We start from the raw sequence: 20,758 nt of genomic DNA, 5'->3' as shown, positions 1-20,758 counted from the left end.
AGAAATAGAGGGAAAATGTTCTTGGACAGGAATTCACTGTAGAAAAAAAATCTAACACAAATGTCACTGGATATCGCAAAAGCCTTACCTTTACACACATTTTGTTCAACTGTGAAAAGTCAGGGGCACCTGTTGTTGGGTGGGGACTGTATCTATTTGTTGCTGAGTTGTACTTTCATTCATTCATTCAATAGTATTTATTGAGCGCTTACTATGTGCAGAGCCCTGGACTAAGAGCTTGGAATGTATAATTCGGCAACAGATAGAGACAATCCCTGCCCACTGACGGGCTCACAGTCTAATCGGGGGAGACAGATGGACAAAAACAAGATAACTTAGTCACGATAAATAGAATCAAGGGGATGTAATAGAATCAAGGGGATGTAATAGAATCAAGGGGATGTGCTCTGCACATAGTAAGCACTCAATAAATATGATTGAAGAATGAATGAAAGGAGCTCAATAGCATTCTAAATTTCCCTGAATTGGGTACTAATATTCTAGTGAGAAACAAAATGGACCTACCCCTTCTTTGCCATCTGTATCAAAAATGCCTCATACTCGTAAAAAGAAGCCTAAATTTGGAAACATTTTACTGATGCTTGTATGTGAATGCCTGTAAATGTGCGTGTGTCTGTTTGAAAATGTAGTGCATCACATTCAACCATTTCTAAGAAAGTATTTAATCACCTCATAGCAAAACTAAATGAATATTTGTGACTGGAGGGTTGCCTCAATTAAACTCCTGTAGAGGTCATTGACATGAAATATTTTGCGACTGTGGCCTAGTGAAAAGAACACAGGCCTGAGAGTCAGACGTCCTGGGTACTAATCCCTGCTGTGTGACCTGGTAAAAATCACTTAATTTTTCTGTGTCGCAGCTTCCTCATCTGAAAAATAGGGTTTAAATACCTGTTCTCCCTCCCCTTTAAATTGTGAACGCCATATGGGACAGCGAGTCTGACCTGCTTATCTTGTACTTTCCTGAGCAGTGCTTAGAATCAATCGCGATTTATTGAGTACTTACTGTAGGCAGAGCACAGTACTAACCAAATCCTATCATTCCCCCGACTTTCCCGTCACGGTGGACGGCACTACCATCCTTCTCATCTAACAAGCCCGCAACCTTGGTGTCAACCTTGTCTCCGCTCTCCTGTTCACCCCGCATATCCAATCCATCACCAAAACCTGCCGGTCTCACCTTCACAACTTTGCCAAGATCCACCCTTTTCACTCCATCCAAACCGCCACCTTGTTACTACAGTCACTCGTCGTATCCTGACTAGATGACTGCATCATCATCCTTTCTGATCTCCCAAACTCCTGTCTCTTCCTACTTCAGTCTATACTTGACTCTGCTGCCCGGATTATCTTTCTACAAAAACGCTGTGGGCACGTCACCCCCTTCCTCAAAAATCTGCAGTGGTTATCAACCTCTGTATCAAGCAAAAACTCTTCACTATTGGCTTCTAAAACCTCCATCCCCTTGCTCCCTCCTACCTCACCTCCTTTCTCACCTTCTACAGCCCAGCCCACACACTCCACTCCTCTGGGGCTAATCTTCTCAAAGTGCCTCGTTCTCACCTGTCCAGCTGTCGACCCCTGGCCCACGTCCTACCTCTGGCCTAGAATGCCCTCCCTCCTCACATCCTCCAAACTAGCACACTTCCCCCCTTCAAAGCCCTTCTGAAAGCTCACCTCCTCCAGGAGGCCTTCCCAGATTAAGCCCCCCTTTTCCTCTGCTCCTCTTCCCCTCCCCATCGTCCCGACACCCTTCCTTTGCTCTACTCCCCTCCCCACCCCATAGCACCTGTGTATATGTGTACGTATTTATCATTCTATTTATTATATTAATGATGAGTATATATCTATAATTCTATTTATCTATATTGATGCTATTGATGCCCGTTTACTTCTTTTGCTGTCTCCTCCCTTCTAGACTGTAAGCCCATTGTTGGGCAGAGATTGTCTATATTTGTTGCTGGATTGTACCTTCCAAGCGCTTAGTACAGTGCTCTGCACACAGTAGGTGCTCAATAAATACAACTGAATGAATATGATTGAATGAATGAATACTAAATAAAAATATTAATACTAATTGTGATATTTGTTAAGTGCTTACTATGTGCCAGGCACTGTACTAAGCACTTGGAAAGTACAATTCAGCAACAAATAGAGACAATCCCTGCCCAACAACGGGCTCACAGTCTAGAAGGGGGGAGACAGACAGCAAAACAAGTAAACAGGCATCAATAGCATCAGTATAAACAGAATTATAGATATATACCCATCATTAATAAAATAAAGTACTGAATACGTACATATATACACATCCATCCTCTGGGGTGGATACAAGCAAATTAGGTTGGACATGGTCTTTGTCCCAAGTGGGGCTCTCAGTCTCAGTCCCCATTTTACAGATGAGGTAACTGAGGCTCAGAGAAGTGAAGTGAGTTGCCCGAGGTCACACAGCAGACAAGTGGGGGGGCTGGGATTAGAATCATAACCTTCTGACTCCCAGGCCGGTGCTCCATCTGCTACACCATGCCGCTTCTCTAAGTAACTGGAAGAGTGCAATGCACCAGAATTGGTAGACAAGTTCCCTGCCCACAAGGAGCTTACTGTCTAGAGAAGCAGCATGGCTCAGTGGCAAGAGCCCGGGCTTGGGAGTCAGAAGTCATGGGTTCGAATCCCGGCTCTGCCACTTGGCAGCTGTGTGACTGTGGGCAAGTCACTTCACTTCTCTGGGCCTCAGTTCCCTCATCTGGAAAATGGGGATTAACTGCGAGCCTCACGTGGGACAACCTGATGACCCTGTATCTACCCCAGATCTTAGAACAGTGCTCTGCACATAGTAAGCGCTTAACAAATACCAACATTGTTATTATAATTATAGAGGGAAAGACAGATCTAAATAAGTTATGGATATTCACATTGGTGATGTGGGGCGGAAGGTTGGGGGAATATCAGGAGCTCCAAGAGTACAGATCCAAGTACAGAGGTGATGCAGAAAGAAGGGGGAGTTGGGGAAAACAGCAGAATAGGGCCTACCTCACAGTAAGCATTAAACAAATACCACGATTATTCATTATTACCTTGTCTCCGCTCTGCATTTTTAGCATTCAATGATAAGGATATTTCCAACAGTCTGTCTTCATAATCTGTGTGTTTGTTAAAAAGTAGTTCAGAAGAGGAAGTCTCTTGAAAGCAGTTTGGAATGAATGAGCCTTCATGAAGGCTCCAAATGAAGTTGAATCCACACATCATCTCCTACTTAGCCTTAAACACCTCTCAGTGATGGGGAACTACAATAATTAACAGTCACTGGTTGAAGCAGCGTTTTACCCAGAGAGTCACATGAGGGGCACTGGGATAGAAAACTATCCTCCAAATGTAAATTAAACATGTATAAAGAAACTGTACGCACACAAAAAAGGTTTCAGTTCCTCTAATAATAATAATAATGTTGGTATTTGTTAAGCGCTTACTATGTGCCGAGCACTGTTCTAAGCGTTGGGGTAGATACAGGGTAATCAGGTTGCCCCACGTGAGGCTCGCAGTTAATCCCCATTTTACAGATGAGGTAACTGAGGCACAGAGAAGTTAAGTGACTTGCCCACAGTCACACAGCTGACAAGTGGCAGAGCTGGGATTCAAACTCATGACCTCCGACTCCCAAGCCCGGGCTCTTTCCACTGAGCTACGCTGCTTATCGTGGGCAGGGAACGTGTCTACCAACTTTGTTATACTGTACTCTCCCAAGTGCTCAGTACAGGGCTCTGCACACAGTAAGTCCTCAATAAATACAATTAATTGACTGATTGATTCCATGGACCGGCTACTTACTTCACACTCAACCACGCATTACTTGAGAAGCCAAGGTTTGACTTGTTTGGAAATTCATTTTATGTTATCAGTCAGTGTAAAGAATGAAGAGGGTTGGCATAAAAAAGGACAAGGGGGAGCTCAAGGATCCTACTTTTCCCTTTGTAGCCTGTGGTAAAATAAACATTTCACATCTTTCTGATTTCGCATTGGGCAGTTCAGATGGTCATGCTTTGATTGCTGGGTACAGGGTAGGCTATTTCAAATCTTTAAAACTTCCCGTAATGTGGTTTTAAATATGTTTACAATGAAGAGAAACCTCCTGAGCGTATAAAGTCCAACTGTGCATTCTTCAGGAGATACACAGTCCACTTCCCTAGACTCAAAGATGCATATGGTTTTAAAGAGACCTATTTTCAATTGTTTAACTTCTGGACAAAAAATACCCACCAACTCGGTGAAAATGTTTTTACGCTACCTGCTTTCGGTAGGTTCAAACCATGACTATATGCAGGTTAATGAGCAAAGTTCAGAGGAAAGTGAACCACGATGTGTCTAATTTTAGTTCGGAAAGCTAATCAGAACCTACCTATTTTCAGGAGCCGTAGCAGCTTTCCTCTGGCAGATGATAACTGCTGGTGCATATTTCCCAGGATAATCCATGCTCTCTTTAACATCCCATAAGTATGGGTTGGTGGCTCTTACACCAATAATATTAACTCCTTTCTTCACTTTTGCTCTGTAGGAAACAAAATTGAATTTTTCTGAGATTACGCATCTTGAGCAGGTAGCAGCTGTTTAATCATGACATTAAGGTTGAAACTCATTAGAGGTGTGCCACATATTTAAAGCAACATTAATTAGATTCAAAATAAGAGGCAGTTTTGTTTTAAACCCAAGAAAGATCCTGGAGGACAAGAACCACGTATTTTAATAATAATAATTATGGGGGGTTTTCTAAGCGCTTACTAGGTCCCTGGCCCTGTTTTAAACACTGGGGTGGATACAAGAAAATCGGGTTGGACACAATCCCTGTCCCACGTGGAGTTCACAGTCTCGCTCCCCCTTTTATAGATGAGGTAAATGAGGCCCAGAGAACTGAAGTAACTTGCCCAAGGACACACAGCAGACAAGTAGCCGAGCCGATCTTGGGACCTATGATTTTCTGACTCCTAGGCCTGTGCCCTATCCATTACACCACATCATTATTATTATTATTGTACTTCTTTAGCACTTGCCATGTGCCAAGCCTTGTTCTAAACTCTGGGGCAGATACAGGTTAAGCAGGTTGGACACAGTCTCTGTCCCACATGGGGCTCACACGCTTAAATCCCCATTTTACAGATGAGGTGAGGCACCGAGAAGTTAAGTGACTTGCTCAAGGTCACACAGAAGACATATGGTGGAGCTGGGATAAGAACCCTATTGCTTTCCACGGCACCATATTGCTTCTCACTACGCCATACTTCTGTTCATTATTTCCCAGCTAAGCTGTGCCTGAATAATGATGGACTCAAGGCCAGCGAACATCAATAGTAGCCCAGAGAAATTCAGAACTAGGATAGTGGTTCCCATGTCTCGATTTTGTTAAAAATATTACTCACTCATTGACATTTCTTTCAGTTCCTGGTCCCATGGACTCTGGATAATTTACATGACTAATTAAAGCACATCTCAGTTGAATTCCACAAAGCAAAAGTCTCCTAGGTTGCTGCTGTAAATCGTTAATACCAATGATTTAATCAAAATCAAAACCTTTTTCAATTGAAAGAGTATTGGTTTCGTCTTCCCACTTCACTCATGTTGGCTAGTGATTGTTTCCAAGATCATATGGGACATTCATTGGGGGTAGGACAGAATTAGGTAAAGCCCTACATAAAGAAACTTTCTTGTGGCTTTTTGAGGGCTAAAGAATTTAGGGCTTCCCATTCTCTTAAGCTATAAATTTGTTCTTTTTACCAAACGACCAAATATCACATATGAAGCCTGGAAGATTGTGACAGTCTGTTTATGTTACCGAAGTCTCAGGCATAATCATCCTTCAGATAAAATCCTTAATCATGAAAACCATGAAAATCTATGTGCCATTTTAAAAACACAAACAGCCCTAAATTAGGCAGGAATGTCAACACCAGCTAGAAATCCACCTCCAAAGACATTTCCTTAGGGAGTCCTTTCAAAACCAGATGACATTAAAGTTCAGATGTCTCGGAGATGTTTGGATTCAAATTGGTCTATTTAAAAAATTGGCCATGCAAACTGATAGTCATAGACTGTAAGCTCACTGGAAGAAGGGACTATACCAACTCTGTTGAATTGTACTCTCTTAAGAAATTAGTACAGTACTCTCCAAAGAATAAGTGCTCAATAAATACCATGAGTTGACTATACTACTGTAGTTTACTGAATGAATTTCTAATCTGAGCATGGGGATCTGTTTATGCCCCAAACCAATCTCATTTATTGAGTGCTTACTGTGCGTAGGGAACAGTACTAAGCCCTTGGGATACCACAATAAAACAGAGTTGGTAGACATATTCCCTGCCCCAAATGAAGGGGAGACGGACATTAATATAAATAAATTGTGTTTATTTACATAACTGCTATGGGCCTGAAGGAGGGATGAATAAAGGGGGAAAATCCAAAGGCACGGGTGACACAGAAGGGAGTGGGAGAAGAGGAAATGACAGTTTAGTTGGGAAAGGCCTCTTGTAGGAATTGTGTCTTCAATAGGACTTTGAAGGTGGGAAGGGGGATCAGATAAGAAGGGGGAGGGCGCTCCAGGCCAGAGGCAGGACGTGGGCAAGAGGTGGCAGTGAGACAGAAGAGATCACTGTACAGTTAGTATTCATTCAATAGTATTTATTGAGCGCTTACTATGTGCAGAGCACTGTACTAAGTGCTTGGAATGGACAATTCGGCAAAAAATAGAGACAATCCCTGCCAGTGACAGGCTCACAGTCTAATCGGGGGAGACAGACAGCAAAGCAAAACAGAATAAAACAAAAACAAGACAACATTATCATGACAGATAGAGTCAAGGGGATGAAAATCTCATTAGCAAAATAAATAGGGTAATAAATAATATATTCAAATGAGCACAGTGATGGGGGAGGGGAAAGGGGAAGAGGGAGGAGCAGAAGGTGGAGGGGGAGCAGAGGGAAAAGGGGGGCTCAGTCTGGGAAGGCCTCTTGGAGGAGGTGAGCTCTCAGTAGGGCTTTGAAGAGGGGAAGAGGAGTTGGAGTCAGTAGTTGGCACTAGAAGACTAAAGTGTGTGCATTAGGTTGTAGTAGGAAAGCGGGGAGAAAAAGTAGAAGTGGGAAAGGTGACTGAGTGCTTTAAAGTCAAAGGTAAGGAGTTTCTGTTTGATGCAGAAGTAGATGGGCAACCACTGGTGGTTCTTGAGAAGAGACACATTGACTGGACATTTATGTTGAAAAATGATGTAGGCAGCAGAATGAAGTATGGACCGGAGTGGGGAGAGACAGGAAGAAGAAAGGTCAGCAAGGAGGCTGATGTAATAATCAAGATAGTTTGGGTAGAGAGGAAAGGGCAGATTTTAGTGATGCTGTGAAGGTTGAATGACAGGATTTAGGGACAGACTGAATATGTGGATTGAACGCGAGAGATGAGTTGAGGATAGCGCCGAGGTTATGGGCTTGTTAGAAAGGCTGGTGGTTCTGTCTACAGTGACAGAAAAATCAGGAAAGTCAGAAAACAAGTCCCAGTTTAGTTTTCAAACCTCAGTGTCCTTTATTCACAGAGGTTCTGCGTTTTGGAGGTGAATGGATTAAGAATTCTTTTGGTTAGAAATCAAGCAAAACAAAGTCAGTGGACAAAATAAAGGTTTATATTTAATTCTGCATTTGTTCCCACTAAAAAGAGGGGAGTGGAAATACACGAAAAGTGTATTCTACTTTTTGCAACTTCTCAGGATGCCTGGAATCATCTTCCACAAACAGAGGGTCTTCATTCAAGTGTCATTGGCTAATTATCTATTTGGCATTCTAATTATGAGCTAGAAACACTGGCTAATAATGTTAATAATAATGTTGGTATTTGTTAAGCGCTTACTATGTGCAGAGCACTGCTCTAAGCGCTGGGGTAAACACAGGGGAATCAGGTTGTCCCACGTGGGGCTCACCGTCTTAATCCCCATTTTACAGATGAGGGAACTGAGGCACAGAGAAGTTAAGTGACTTGCCCACAGTCACACAGCTGACAAGTGGCAGAGCTGGGATTCGAACTCATGAGCCCTGACTCCAAAGCCCGTGCTCTTTCCACTGCGCCACGCTGCTTCTCTGCGCCACGCTGCTTCTGCTAGGTCTGCCTAGTTAAAATATAGATGAGGACAGCGTAATCCTCTCCATCCAAATTGCTACTATGCTGATCCAAACACTTGTCGTCACTCACCCTGACTTCAGACTCCTCGCTGACCTCCCTACATCCTGTCTCTCCCTTCTCCAGCCCATACTTCACTCTGCTGCCCAGACCATTTTTCTAAATTAACATCGAGTCCTTACCTGCCCAGTCCTCAAAAACCTCCGGTGGTTGTCCATTCATCTCCACCTCAAACAGAAATTCCTTCCCTACCAATGGCTTGAAGGCACTCTCCCCACCCCACTTTACCTTACTGCTCTACTGCAACTCAGCTCACTCAATCTCCCCCTCTAACACCACCCTACTTCTTGTTCCTTGATCATGTCTATCAATGCCAACCCCTGGCCCACAACGTCTCTCTGGTTGGAAGCTCCCTCCCCCTTCATATCTGACAGACCACTGCTCTTCCCACATTTAAAGTCCTACTAAAATCCCATCTCCTTCCTGAGGCCTTCTCGACTAAGCCCTCATTTCCCCTATTATTTGCCCTTCCTTCTGAGAATGTGTACTTGTTATTCACCCCATCTGATACTCATTTGATATTCACCTCCTCCAAGAGGCCTTCCCAGACTGAGCTTCCCCTTTTCCCTCTGCTCCCTCTGCTGCCTCTCTACTCCCCCTTCACCTCCCCTCAGCTAAGCCCTCTTTCCCCCCCTTTCCCTTCCCCTCCCATCCGCATTGTGCTCATCTGTTCATTTGTATATATTTTTATTACCCTATTTATTTTGTTAATGAGATGTATATCCCCTTGATTCTATTTATGGCTATTGTTTTTGTCTGTCTGTCTCCCCCGATTAGACAGTAAGCCCATCAATGGGCAGGGATTGTCTCTATCTGTTGCCGAACTGTACATTCCAAGTGCTTAGTACGGTGCTCTGCACATAGTAAGCGCTCAATGAATACTATTGAATAAATGAATGAATTCACTCCAGTCTCAGCCCCATCATACCTAAGTGCATATTCTTATTATCTCCTATTTCCCCCATCCAAAATTTTTTTGAATGTCTGCCTCCCCATCTAGACTGTAAACCCTCTGTGAGCAGGGATTGTGTCTACCAATTCTGTCGTATTTACTCTTCCAAGCACTCAGGATAGTGCTTTGCACAGCACTCAGGCTAGTGCTTTGCACACAGTAAGCTCTCAATAAATACTAGCTATTTTGTTTTATGTCAAGAGCCCAGCTGGATATTTAGTTGCATAAAGACCCTCTTTGGGTCACAGCAATACAACTGGGCTACCTTCATTGTAAAAATCAAGAAGCAGCATGAACTAGTGGAAAGATCACAGGCCCGGAAGCCAGAGGACCTGGGTTCTAATCCCAGCTCTACACTTGTTTGCTGTGTGACCTTGGGCAAGACACTTTACTTCTCTGTGCCTCAGTTATCTTATCTGTAAAATAGGGATTAAGACTGTGAGCCCCATGTGTGATAGAGGCTGTGTCTGACCTGATTATCTTGTACCTTCCCAAGCATTTAGTGTAGTGCGTGGCACATAGAAAGTGCTTAAATACCAATTAAAAAAACCCTTAAATCATAGTTTATTCCTCCCCATCTCTTAGCCTCGCCAACTCAATTGTTGATACTGTGGTAAAAGAATACAATTAATTGTATTATTAATTAATACAATTAATTGAGTTGCTTATGGTGGTCTGGTTTCCAATCCACTTCAGTTTATCTTTTCAAGGGCTTGGCTCAAGTGTGCAGGAAAAATGCTTTTGGGGAAAATGTAAAGAGATCTTCTCTAAATACAATTACCAAGGCAACATATGTTGGAAAACCAATTGAAGGAAATACTCTGGTAAATCAAAATCATATGTCACTCATTTATTCTCTCTTCTCCCTGTTGGTAGGAAGAGCTAATGAAAGTAAGTAGATATATCTATATATCTACAGCTCTCTCTCTCTCTGTTTGTGTAGAGAGAGAGAGAGAAAGAGCACTAGAGATCAACAGATATAAAAGTGAGGATCCTTGCTCCTCTGTTTAAGAGAAACACTCTCTGACCATAAAGACGAATGGCTACTGAGAAAGAAAAGCCATTCTTGGGTGGTCAACAAAAGTTAATAAGTGAAAAGGCCACGGTACCCCTAGACAGGATAGTGGCAAAAACCGGAGATATCTCTCTGCAGGTCTGTGAGGCGGGTTAGGTAAAGTCTTGAGGGAGGGAAAGGAAGGGATGCCACTAAGCAGCATGGCTCAGTGGAAAGAGCCTGGGCTTAGAAGTCAGGGGTCATAGGTTCTAATCCCGTCTCCGCCACCTGTCAGCTGTGTGACTTTGGGCAAGTCACTTAACTTCTCGGTGCCTCAGTTACGTCAGCTGTAAAATGGGGAATTAAGACTGTGAGCCTCATGTGGGACAACCTGATTACCCTCTATCTACCCCAGCGCTTAGAACAGTGCTGGGCACATAGTAAGCGCTTAACAAATACCAACATTATTATCTCACACCGAAGGATCCTTTCCACTCAGGCACACTACGGTTTAATGAAAAACAAAATTAATTGTTGACAGACATTAATACTCATGCACTAATGAACGGCAATCTGAAGGTGGCAGTAACTGTGAACTGTTTGGGTACATCCTATAACACGAGCAGTTTGGGAATAAAGCAAATGCTAATTTCTTTCTGTTTATGACAAGTGAGTTACTTCCATTCATTAAGGGTAGCTTTATAACCTACTTGTGGTATAATAAATACAGTTTATACTGACAGCTTCATTACTCAGAGATAAACATAGCACTTGAAACCTGAAGATATTTTACCGTATATTTATACTTAATAATGTATCCTCCGTGGTGGGGGAAAAAAAACACCTTAACAGTAATTTCCCTATAGTTGTCTATCCACAATGAATTCATTTATATCAAACCTGACCACTTTGAGGGTTTGTTTTATTTTAAGGAGAGACTAGAGCACTAGCTTAAATATCAGTTTTCCTATAATACTAGAAGAAAGTAAAATGTTTTGGGAACTGGTGTTAGAAATCTGCACTGTCAAGTCTTCAACTTCCAGAAGTACACACTGCTAATAGTGAAGTCTTGCACTGATTAACCATCTGGCTGAAGAGGGAGAGGCAATAAATGTCCTAGAGACACGTGTACTGTTCAACGAGAAGAGAGACAGGCAATTATAAATTCAATATTTTGGAGGACCTAGTCAATACTCCATCATCAATTACTTTCTTAAGCGTCCACTTTGTGAAGAGTGCTTGTTCTGGGTACCTGGATAGAGTTACAGTGGAATGGCTTTAAACAAATCCTGTCCTCAAAGAGCTAACAATTTGAAACCAAAATAAACATATAGAACATTTCATGGACACAGGGCCTTTCAGGGAGGCACCAGTAACATTCATTCATTCGTATTTATTGGTGACTTACTGTGTGCAAAGTACTGTATTAAGTGCTTGGGAGAGTAAAGTATAGCAATAAACAGACACATTCCCTGCCTACAATGAGCTTACAGTCTCGAGGGGGAGACAGTAACATAAATAAATTACAAATACATACATAAGTGCTGTGGGGCTGGGAGGGGGCATGAATAAAGGGAGCAAGTCAGGGTGACGCAGAAATGGAGTGGGAGAAGATGAAAGGGACTTAGGGAAGGCCTCTTGGAGGAGATGTGCCTTCAATAAGGCTTTGAAGACAGGGAGAGTAATTGTTTTTTCAGATATGAGGAGGGAGTTCCAGGCCAAAGGCAGGATGTGGGCAGGAGGTCGGCAGTGAGATAAACGAGATTGAGGTACAGTGAGAAGGTTAGTAGTAGAGGAACGAAGTGTGCGGGCTGGGTTGTAGTAGGAGAGAAGAGAGGTGGGATAATAAATGAATAATAATGATGGCATTTGTTAAGCGCTTACTATGTGCAAAGCACTGTTCTAAGTACTGGGGGATACAAGGTCAACGGGTTGTCCCACGTGAGGCTCACAGTCTTACTCCCCATTATACAGATGGGTAGGAGGGGGAAGGTGATTGACTGCTTTAAAGCCAATGGTGAGGAGGTTTTTTTTGATGTGTAGGTTGGTGGGTAACCCCGGTGGTCCTTGAAGACTGGGGAAACATGGCCTGAATGTTTTTGTAGGAACATCCTCTCTACTTGTCAGAATTCCATTTTTCAAACATTCCATAAGTTTACATACCGAGTGCTCAATAAATATCACTGATTGAGTGGTTGTAAATCAGCAGCTTAGCCTAGTGGAAACAGCATAGCCCGGGGATTCAGAGGACTTGGGGTTTAATTTGGTTCTGCCATTTCAATCAATCAATCTCCCACTTGCCTACTGTGTGACCTAGGGCAAGACACCTAACTTCTCTGTGCTACAGTTCTCGTTATATCCCGGCTAGACTACTGTGTCAGCCTTCTCTCTGACCTCCCTTCCTCCTCTCTCGCCCCGCTCCGGTCTATTCTTCACTCCGCTGCCCGGCTCATCTTCCCGCAGGAACGATCTGGGCATGTCACTCCCCTTCTTAAACAACTCCAGTGGTTGCCTATCGACCTCCGCTCCAAACAAAAACTCCTCACTCTAGGCTTCAAGGCTCTCCATCACCTTGCCCCTTCCTACCTCTCCTCCCTTCTCTCTTTCCACCGCCCACCCCGCACGCTCCGCTCCTCTGCCGCCCACCTCCTCGCCGTCCCTCGGTCTCGCCTATCCCGCCGTCGACCCCCGGGTCACGTCCTCCCACGGTCCTGGAACGCCCTCCCTCCTCACCTCCGCCAAACTGATTCTCTTTCCCTCTTCAAAACCCTACTTAAAAATCACCTCCTCCAAGAGGCGTTCCCAGACTGAGCTCCTCTTCCCCCTCTACTCCCTCTGCCATCCCCCCTTTACCTCTCCGCAGCTAAAGCCTCATTTTCCCCTTTTCCCTCTGCTCCTCCACCTCTCCCTTCCCATCCCCACAGCACTGTACTCGTCCGCTCAACTGTATATATTTTCGTTACCCTATTTATTTTGTTAATGAATTGTACATCGCCTCGATTCTATTTAGTTGCCATTGTTTTTACGAGATGTTCTTCCCCTTGACGCTGTTTAGTGCCATTGCTCTCGTCTGTCCGTCTCCCCCGATTAGACCGTAAGCCCGTCAAACGGCAGGGACTGTCTCTATCTGTTGCCGACTTGTTCATCCCAAGCGCTTAGTACAGTGCTCTGCACATAGTAAGCGCTCAATAAATACTATTGAATGAATCTGTCCAATAGGGATTCAGTGCCTCTTCTCCCTCCTATTTACACTGTGAGCCCCATGCGGGACAGGGACTGTGTCCAATCTGATAATCCCATACCTACCATAGTGCTTAGTACAGTGACTGGTACATAGTAAGTGTTTAACAAATACTGTAAATATTGCTAATTATCATTATTAGCCCTCTCAGGGCCACCAAGGTGAGATGACCCAGACAACTCACCCAATCCACCCATGTCCTTTAGGGTAGACTAATTATTTCAAAAATTGTAACAGCTGTAATTCCATTAGTGATCACACCTGCATAAAAGAGACCCACTTTCTGTCAGTTGAACATGATTTTGGCTAAAAATAAGTCCTAAAAGATTTCTAGTTCATGTGCCTCTCCCCCGTCCCTTTCCTCCCTCGGTCGTCGGTATCTTAACGTTTCAATATTTTAGGCCCAATGGTAGTATCACATTCAGTTATTAAGCCCACCCTGGCTGACTGCTGGGTTTCCTGTGATGACATCACATTGCATAAGTGAGGTGAGGCAAGGGAAAACATACCTAAAATGGGGATAAAACTGGGCAGCATAAGAATAACATTGTATGGAGCAAAGGGAACCAAAGATTAACACTCAGGTTTATTCCTAACCTCCAAAGACCTACTCACTTCTGTGATGTTCAGTCAGTCTCTGCCAGATGGCACCTTGAGGACAGGGACCATATCAAAAATTTTAACTCTGAGTGGTTCAGTAAGGAATTTACTGCCTTTTTGCTCTCATTTATCTAATACAACATATGAGGTCAAAAACCAAGTTCCAAGAATTTCATTCACCAACCATTCAATCATTGGTATTTACTGAGCGTTAGAGAAGCAACATAGCATGATGGATAGAGCACGGGCCTGGGAGTTGGACGGTCATGGGATCCAGGCCCAGCTCTACCACTGTTTCTGCTGTGTGACCTTGGGCAAGTCACTTCACGTCTCCGTGACTCAGTTACCTCATCTCTAAAATGGGGAGCGACACTGTGAGTCCCACATGGGATAAGGACTATGTCCAACTCAATTTGCTTGTATCTCCCCCCAGCCCTTAGTACAGAGCCTGACACAAAGTAAGCACTTAAATACCATCATTATTAATTACTATTATGGTCTGTATGCTTTGAACTTGCAGAATCACATCTAGGGCCACAATGTGGCACCATAAACAAGATATCCGCTACAGGTTCATAAAGGAGAAAGGAAGGAAACAACATGCTGACTTTTTCAGCAGTGTCCAAAGTCCTTTCAATAGTTAGGCAGACTTCAACTCACCATCTCTCCTGGTAGGTACAAAGCCCGGCTGTTGCCAGGATCCTACAGAAGGGTGGAGGTGGCAGGAAATATTAAAAATTACGGTCAGTAATACTCGGCAAGCCATTCATTCAACTGGATGTACCCCACTGACGAAACCCTGCCCCTCAATTCGGTTTTCTAAACAGAACATGGTCTTGTGATGCTTGGAGAGATTTTGTAAGGGCCTAAGTTTGACCTCGAAAAGTTGATCAAGATCCTAGGGTTACTACACTACTTAATAACTAGTCAGGATGGACTGGAAAATGATGTATCTGATCCTTTCCCCATTCATCACTAATGGAATTCATAAGACTATCAGATTTTTGCAGCCAGGTTCTATGCTTTCACTCTAGACTGTAAATTCGTGGTGGGCGGGGACGTGTCTACCAACTCTCTTATATTGTACTCTCCCAAGTGCTTAGTACAGTGCTCTGCACAAAGTAAGCACTCAATCAAGATGATTGAATGATTGAGGCCTGAACAGGAGGCCTAAGCAGGTGATTTAACTTCTCTGTGCCTCAGTTACTCAATGTGTAAAATGGGGAAGACTGAGCCCCATGTGGACAACCTCATTACCCTATATCTACTCCAGTGCTTAGAACAGTGCTTGGCACATAGTAAGCACTTAACAAATACCATCATCATTATTACTATTATTATTAAAGCCTCTGGAATCTCTTCCACTCAACTGAGCATCACCCAAGATCTAGACTTACTATAAGATGAGAAGCAACGTGGCTCAGTGGAAAGAGCACGGGCTTGGGAGTCAGAGGTCATGGGCTCGAATCCCGGCTCCTCCACCTGCCAGCTGTGTGACTGTGGGCAAGTCACTTAACTTCTCTGGGCCTCAGTTACCTCATCTGGAAAATGGGGATTAAGACTGTGAGCCTCACGTGGGACAACCTGATTACCCTGTATCTACCCGAGCTCTTAGAACAGTGCTCTGTACATAGTAAGCACTTAACAAAGACCAACATTATTATCATTAGGGGAGAGGGCAAGTGGGCAGGCTTAGCTTCTGTAGAGGCCAGTGGGAGGGCAGAATTTGCAGCTACTAATACTTGGCAAGCCCCCTACTCAGTTGAATGATCGCCCCAGATTATATGCTTTCACTGAATTGTGATTTCTAGTCATAGTCAGGACATGGTCTAGACGTACTGAGCAATTAAAATGTAGAAAACTGAATCAAGAAGGGAACCGTATAATTGGGGAAATGACCAGTGTGGCTTCAACATGACATGGGACTTCAAACCAAGTCACAAGTGACCTGGGGCAAAACGCAAAACTTCTCTGTGGTCCAGTTTCCTCCACTGTAAAATGAAGTTAAGATGTCATGAAGCAGCGTGGCTCAGTGGAAAGATCACGGGCTTGGGAGTCAGAGGTCATGGGTTTGAATTCTGTCCCTGCCACTTGTCAGCCGTGTGACTGTTACAAGTGACTTCACTTCTCTGTGCCTCAGTTACCTCATCTGGAAAATGGGGATTGAGATTGTGAGCCTCACGTGGAACAACCTAATTACCCTGTATCTCCCCCAGTGCTTAGAACAGTGCTCTGCACGTAGTAAGCTCTCAACAAATATCAACATTATGCATCAGGTTATCCCACCTATGTCCCAAAGTCACACAACTGACAAGTGGCGGAGCTGGGATTAGAACCCACAGTCTCTGACTCCCAAGCCCGTGCTCTTTCCACTAAGCCATGCTACTTCTCAATAATAGTAGTAGCGATGGCATTTGTTAAGCACTTACTATGTGCAAAGCACTATTCTAAGTGCTGGGGTAGATACAAGGTTATCAGGTTGCTCCACGTGGGGCTCACGGTCTTAATCCCCATTTTCCAGATGAGGCAACTGAGGCACAGAGAACTTAAGTGACTTGCTCAAAGTCACACAGCTGATAAGTGGCAGAGGCAGGATTAGAACCCATGACCTCTGACTCCCAAGCCCGGGCTCTTTCCACTATGCCATGCTCCTTCCCTTCTCATAGGAGGCCTTTGGCTTTCATTTGAAAATGGACAGAGATGCTGATGTTCTTCTGGAGTTCTCTAGGCATCAAGATTGGGATTTGTTAGTTTTTCTAGGTTTTTGATAGCTTTTTGATTTAATCAACTATTAAAAGGCCTGACCCTCTAATTATGCTGAAAATGATAATAAAACCAGATTGCCATTTCCCCCCACATCTGAGGTAATGGGTATTTTACAGAATTGATTACACATACTTTTCTAATAACAGTATCTTTTAAAATTCAAATGGAGGGCAGTGTCTGGCTTTCATAAATTCAGTTTTTCAGGTACTTTCCGAATGTCTTATTTGGAAATGAAGATGTTTCACCACTTAGGAAGATAATCCCTCAGAATAATCAAAGGATGATCTGGAAGAGCGGTGATGGGTACTCTTGGATGGCCCGTTAACAAACAAAACTGAAGCCCAAGTCAGCTGTACTGAAAGGCACCTGACAGGTAAAAGGAGAGAATGAATTCCTCATGAATCTGGATGAATTCTGCTAGAGTAGCAGGTCCAGAGGTGTAAGTGAATGCACAGTGCACATATTGAGTTTATAATTCAAATATATATATATGTGTATACATCTATTTGTGTGTGCATATATACATACATATGTGTGTGAATACACACATACACAAATACCAATTAAAATGTATCCGTCTTGCGTAGGTCTTAAAATCATTCCACATCCTGCAAAAACATTTAGCAGCCTAGGAAATTTTACTCTTCTTTCCCACCCTTATTTCATTTCACTGGGGAAGAAGGTGGGTGTGAAGACCAGTCACCTGGTGCCTTAGAGGTCAGTGCTTTGGTTCATGATTTCGGCTTAAGTAACATGTTACTCATGAGAAGCAGCATGGTTTAGTGGAGAGAGCAAGGGCCTAGGATTCAGAAGGACCTGAGCTCTAATCCCGACTCTGCCACTTGCCTGCTGTATGACCTTGGTCAAGTCACTCCACTTCTCTGAGGCTGTTACCTCATCTGTAAAATGGGGATTAAGACTGTGAGCTCAATGTAGGACATGGACCGTGTCCAATACGTGGACTGTGTCCATCCCAATTAGCTTGAATCTATTCCAGGGCGTAGTACAGTGCCTGGCACAGAGTAAACGCTTAACGAGTACCATAAAAAAGACTATATATTAATGATTTTTCTATTCAGGCTAATGCAGTTCAGATTGCAGTTCCAGTGAATTAGTTTATCTGCTTGATTTGATAAATCAAAATCTTTCCAGAGTGTATAGGGTTGGCTAAGTCTCTTTTATTTCATGGCAGATCCAGAAGACTTTTAGGCTCACACTGAGAACGTCTTTATGGTCGCACGAATCCCGTGGTTCAGATTCATCACAGAGCCTGCTACCCTGCCAATAAATTATTTCTTCTTCTTCAGTAGAACCTGCAGACACTTAGCTTCTTGTGGGCAGAGACCACCAATTCTATCAATTCTGTTGTACTGTACTTTCACAAGCAGATAGTACAGAGCTTTGCACACTGTAAGCGCTCAGTTAATACCACTGATTCATTGACTGATTCAGCAATTCTGCTTGGGCATTACTCACACAAGCCGCGACTCAGAGGTAAGTCGGTCTTATAGTCCTCCCATCCACATCTTTTCCGCAAATCCCACTAGCTTCTGGTGGGCTGGGAGCACGCCTATCAACAGCATTGTATTGTACTCTCCCAAGTACCACAGAAAAGCTCAAGTTGTGATGTTGATACTTGCAGAATTCTCTGCTTGTAGCCTTCTGCAAAAATTTTCCTCACGATCAATCGATGGCATTTATTGAGCACTTGCTGTGTGCAGAGCACTGTACTAAGCACTCAGGAGAGTACATTATAGCAGAGTCGGTGAACACTCTCCCAAGAGAGGCTCATAGGATAGACTTCGCACCACTAAAGACGTGAAGGTGTGATTGTGTAAGCACCCAGTAAATATGATGGATGGATTATGTCTACCTCACTGATCTTCTACTCCCTATTTTTCAGCACTCACTAACGACTTGGAATCAGTGTGGCCTTCTCCACTCCCGCTCTGCTTCCTTCATTCTTTCTTTCCCCAGTCTACATTCTCACGTCCTTCCTCTTGATCCTCAGGTTGGAGCAGTCTCGGTGGTGGCTCTTTCTGGGGGAATTTGATAAATGAATCACACGGCGTGAATCCTGAAGTTTTTCTTACTTTCTAAAGTTCTTCTTGAGGCAAGGGAGGGAGAAGCCAATTTCTCCAAATCTATAGATCACTCCTACAAATCCACCACATGTATTTCCCAAGAACATAAAGATCGTGATTTCCCAATTTCCAACTCATGACTCACTAAACACCATGTTTCCTCCAGTGTGAAAAGAAATGTTGGACAGGGGTTTAAAACAACCGATTCAAATGCAAGAGTTGTCCCTTTTCATTTATCGAAGAATCTGCTTTAGAATCGCCCAGTTTTCTTTGTAGTTTACCACCAGTTAGCACTTAGCTTTCAGCCAATGTCACTGCTGCAGGCTGGTAATGTCTGTGAAATTGTTACTTAAGTGTTGTATAAAGTGGAACAGCTGGCTTCTGAAAAATAACAGCATTACAGTATGAGTTCTGCTAAGTGCCGGGGCAAAGTGTCAAAGGGTGTCTGGTCAGTGACACCGTGAGGGTCGGGTGGAGATAAAGAGTGGGAAAGAAAATTCTAATCAGAGGAACATTTGAAGATGATCAAAGGCAAGTGACGCTTCTTGGCCGGATACACAGCCCAGCCTGTCGAGAGCCGTCTCATCTGCCCAGACCTGACCGCTGAATTCCTTGCATCTGACTCAGATGCCACTGCCCAAGCCCCCAGCCATTCCAGAAAATCTTTAAAGATAAAGAGGCTTCTGATCCATGAAATCAATTCTAGTTTTCCATCAGCAACTTTGCTCAAGGCAAAGACATGAAAAAAGGGTCCTGTGCTTTACATGCATGTCAGTCCCAGACTCCCTTAGAAGAGAAATAGGTTTGAGGGGGAGAGGTTGGGTAATGGTTGGGTGGGGGGAGGGAGCATGGAGGGAAGGAAAAGAAGGGGAATGCGGTTCTTTGCTTCTTTAGGAGACTTGTTGGAAGGGATGGACAAATCTGAACCTCAATAATTCAGCATAGCGACTGATTTTTATGCCCAGAGGGGTCAGCCTAACCAGTCAATGGTTCGATATGGGCCAGGATGCAGCTTTGAGAAATCAAATGTAGTGATTAAACACCCCCAGACTTCATGCCTCCTGTTGGTTACTGTTTCAGAGCCAGAGACCCCTGACTGACTGCCTCTAACCTGCAGAATTTGAAATCCCACCAGTATTCATTCGATAGTATTTACTGAGTGCTTATTATGTGCAGAGCACTGTACTAAGCGCTTGGAATGTACAATTCGGCAACAGATAGAGACAATCCCTGCCCACTGATGGGCTTACAGTCTAATCGGGGGAGGCAGATGGACAAAAACAAGACAACAATCACGATAAAGACAACTTAATCACCAGTAGTGATGGATCCCCTGGGCAGCAGGGAGAGAACAGAGCTGAGATCACAGTCAGTCAACGAGATGATATTTTGAATGAAAGGGTGATGGCGGAGAAAGTAAAATGGAAGTCTGTGGCTATATCCCAGGGATTCTGTTACAATCAATCAATCGATGGTATTTATTTAGAACAGTGCTCGGCACATAGTAAGCGCTTAACAAATACCAACATTATTATTTATTGTGCTCTTACTGTGTGTACTTACTTCCTGTACTAAGTGCTTGGGCAAGCACAAGCCAGTAGAGTTAGCAGACAAGACTGCAGACCTCAAAAAGCTTACAGTGTAGTGGGAACTGAGGTGAAAGAGAAGAAACAGAAGTGAAAAAGAATAAATCAACCTGACTGCTTAACCAGCAGTTGGCTTTCATCACTTCCTCCAGGATCACATCTCCTCCAGGAGGCCTCCTCTGAATAATCGCTATTATCGGCACCTTGTGACTCAGCTGCTACTTTAACCCTTCCACATCACCTAAACCCTTAAGTTACCACAACCCCCTAGCACTTGTGTGCATGTGTTGCATTCTCCATCGCTCTATC

General features: G+C 43.7%; 1 protein-coding gene across 1 annotated transcript in view; it reads right to left on the bottom strand.

Annotated features, from left to right (window-relative positions):
- The window catches only part of TMEM132D (transmembrane protein 132D), a 545,527-nt gene that overhangs the window by 296,728 nt on the left and 228,041 nt on the right, over positions 1–20,758 (bottom strand). The window contains exon 3 of the mRNA XM_007655786.3: positions 4,415–4,564. Within this exon, the coding sequence (XP_007653976.2) occupies positions 4,415–4,564 (150 nt within the window). The remainder of the gene's footprint in view (positions 1–4,414; positions 4,565–20,758) is intronic.

This window comes from Ornithorhynchus anatinus, chromosome 2 (genome assembly GCF_004115215.2).
Source record: "Ornithorhynchus anatinus isolate Pmale09 chromosome 2, mOrnAna1.pri.v4, whole genome shotgun sequence".
Lineage (NCBI taxonomy): Eukaryota > Metazoa > Chordata > Mammalia > Monotremata > Ornithorhynchidae > Ornithorhynchus > Ornithorhynchus anatinus.
The sequence above is the reverse complement of the archived record's forward strand: the minus strand, read 5'-3'. Positions and strand labels throughout refer to the sequence as shown.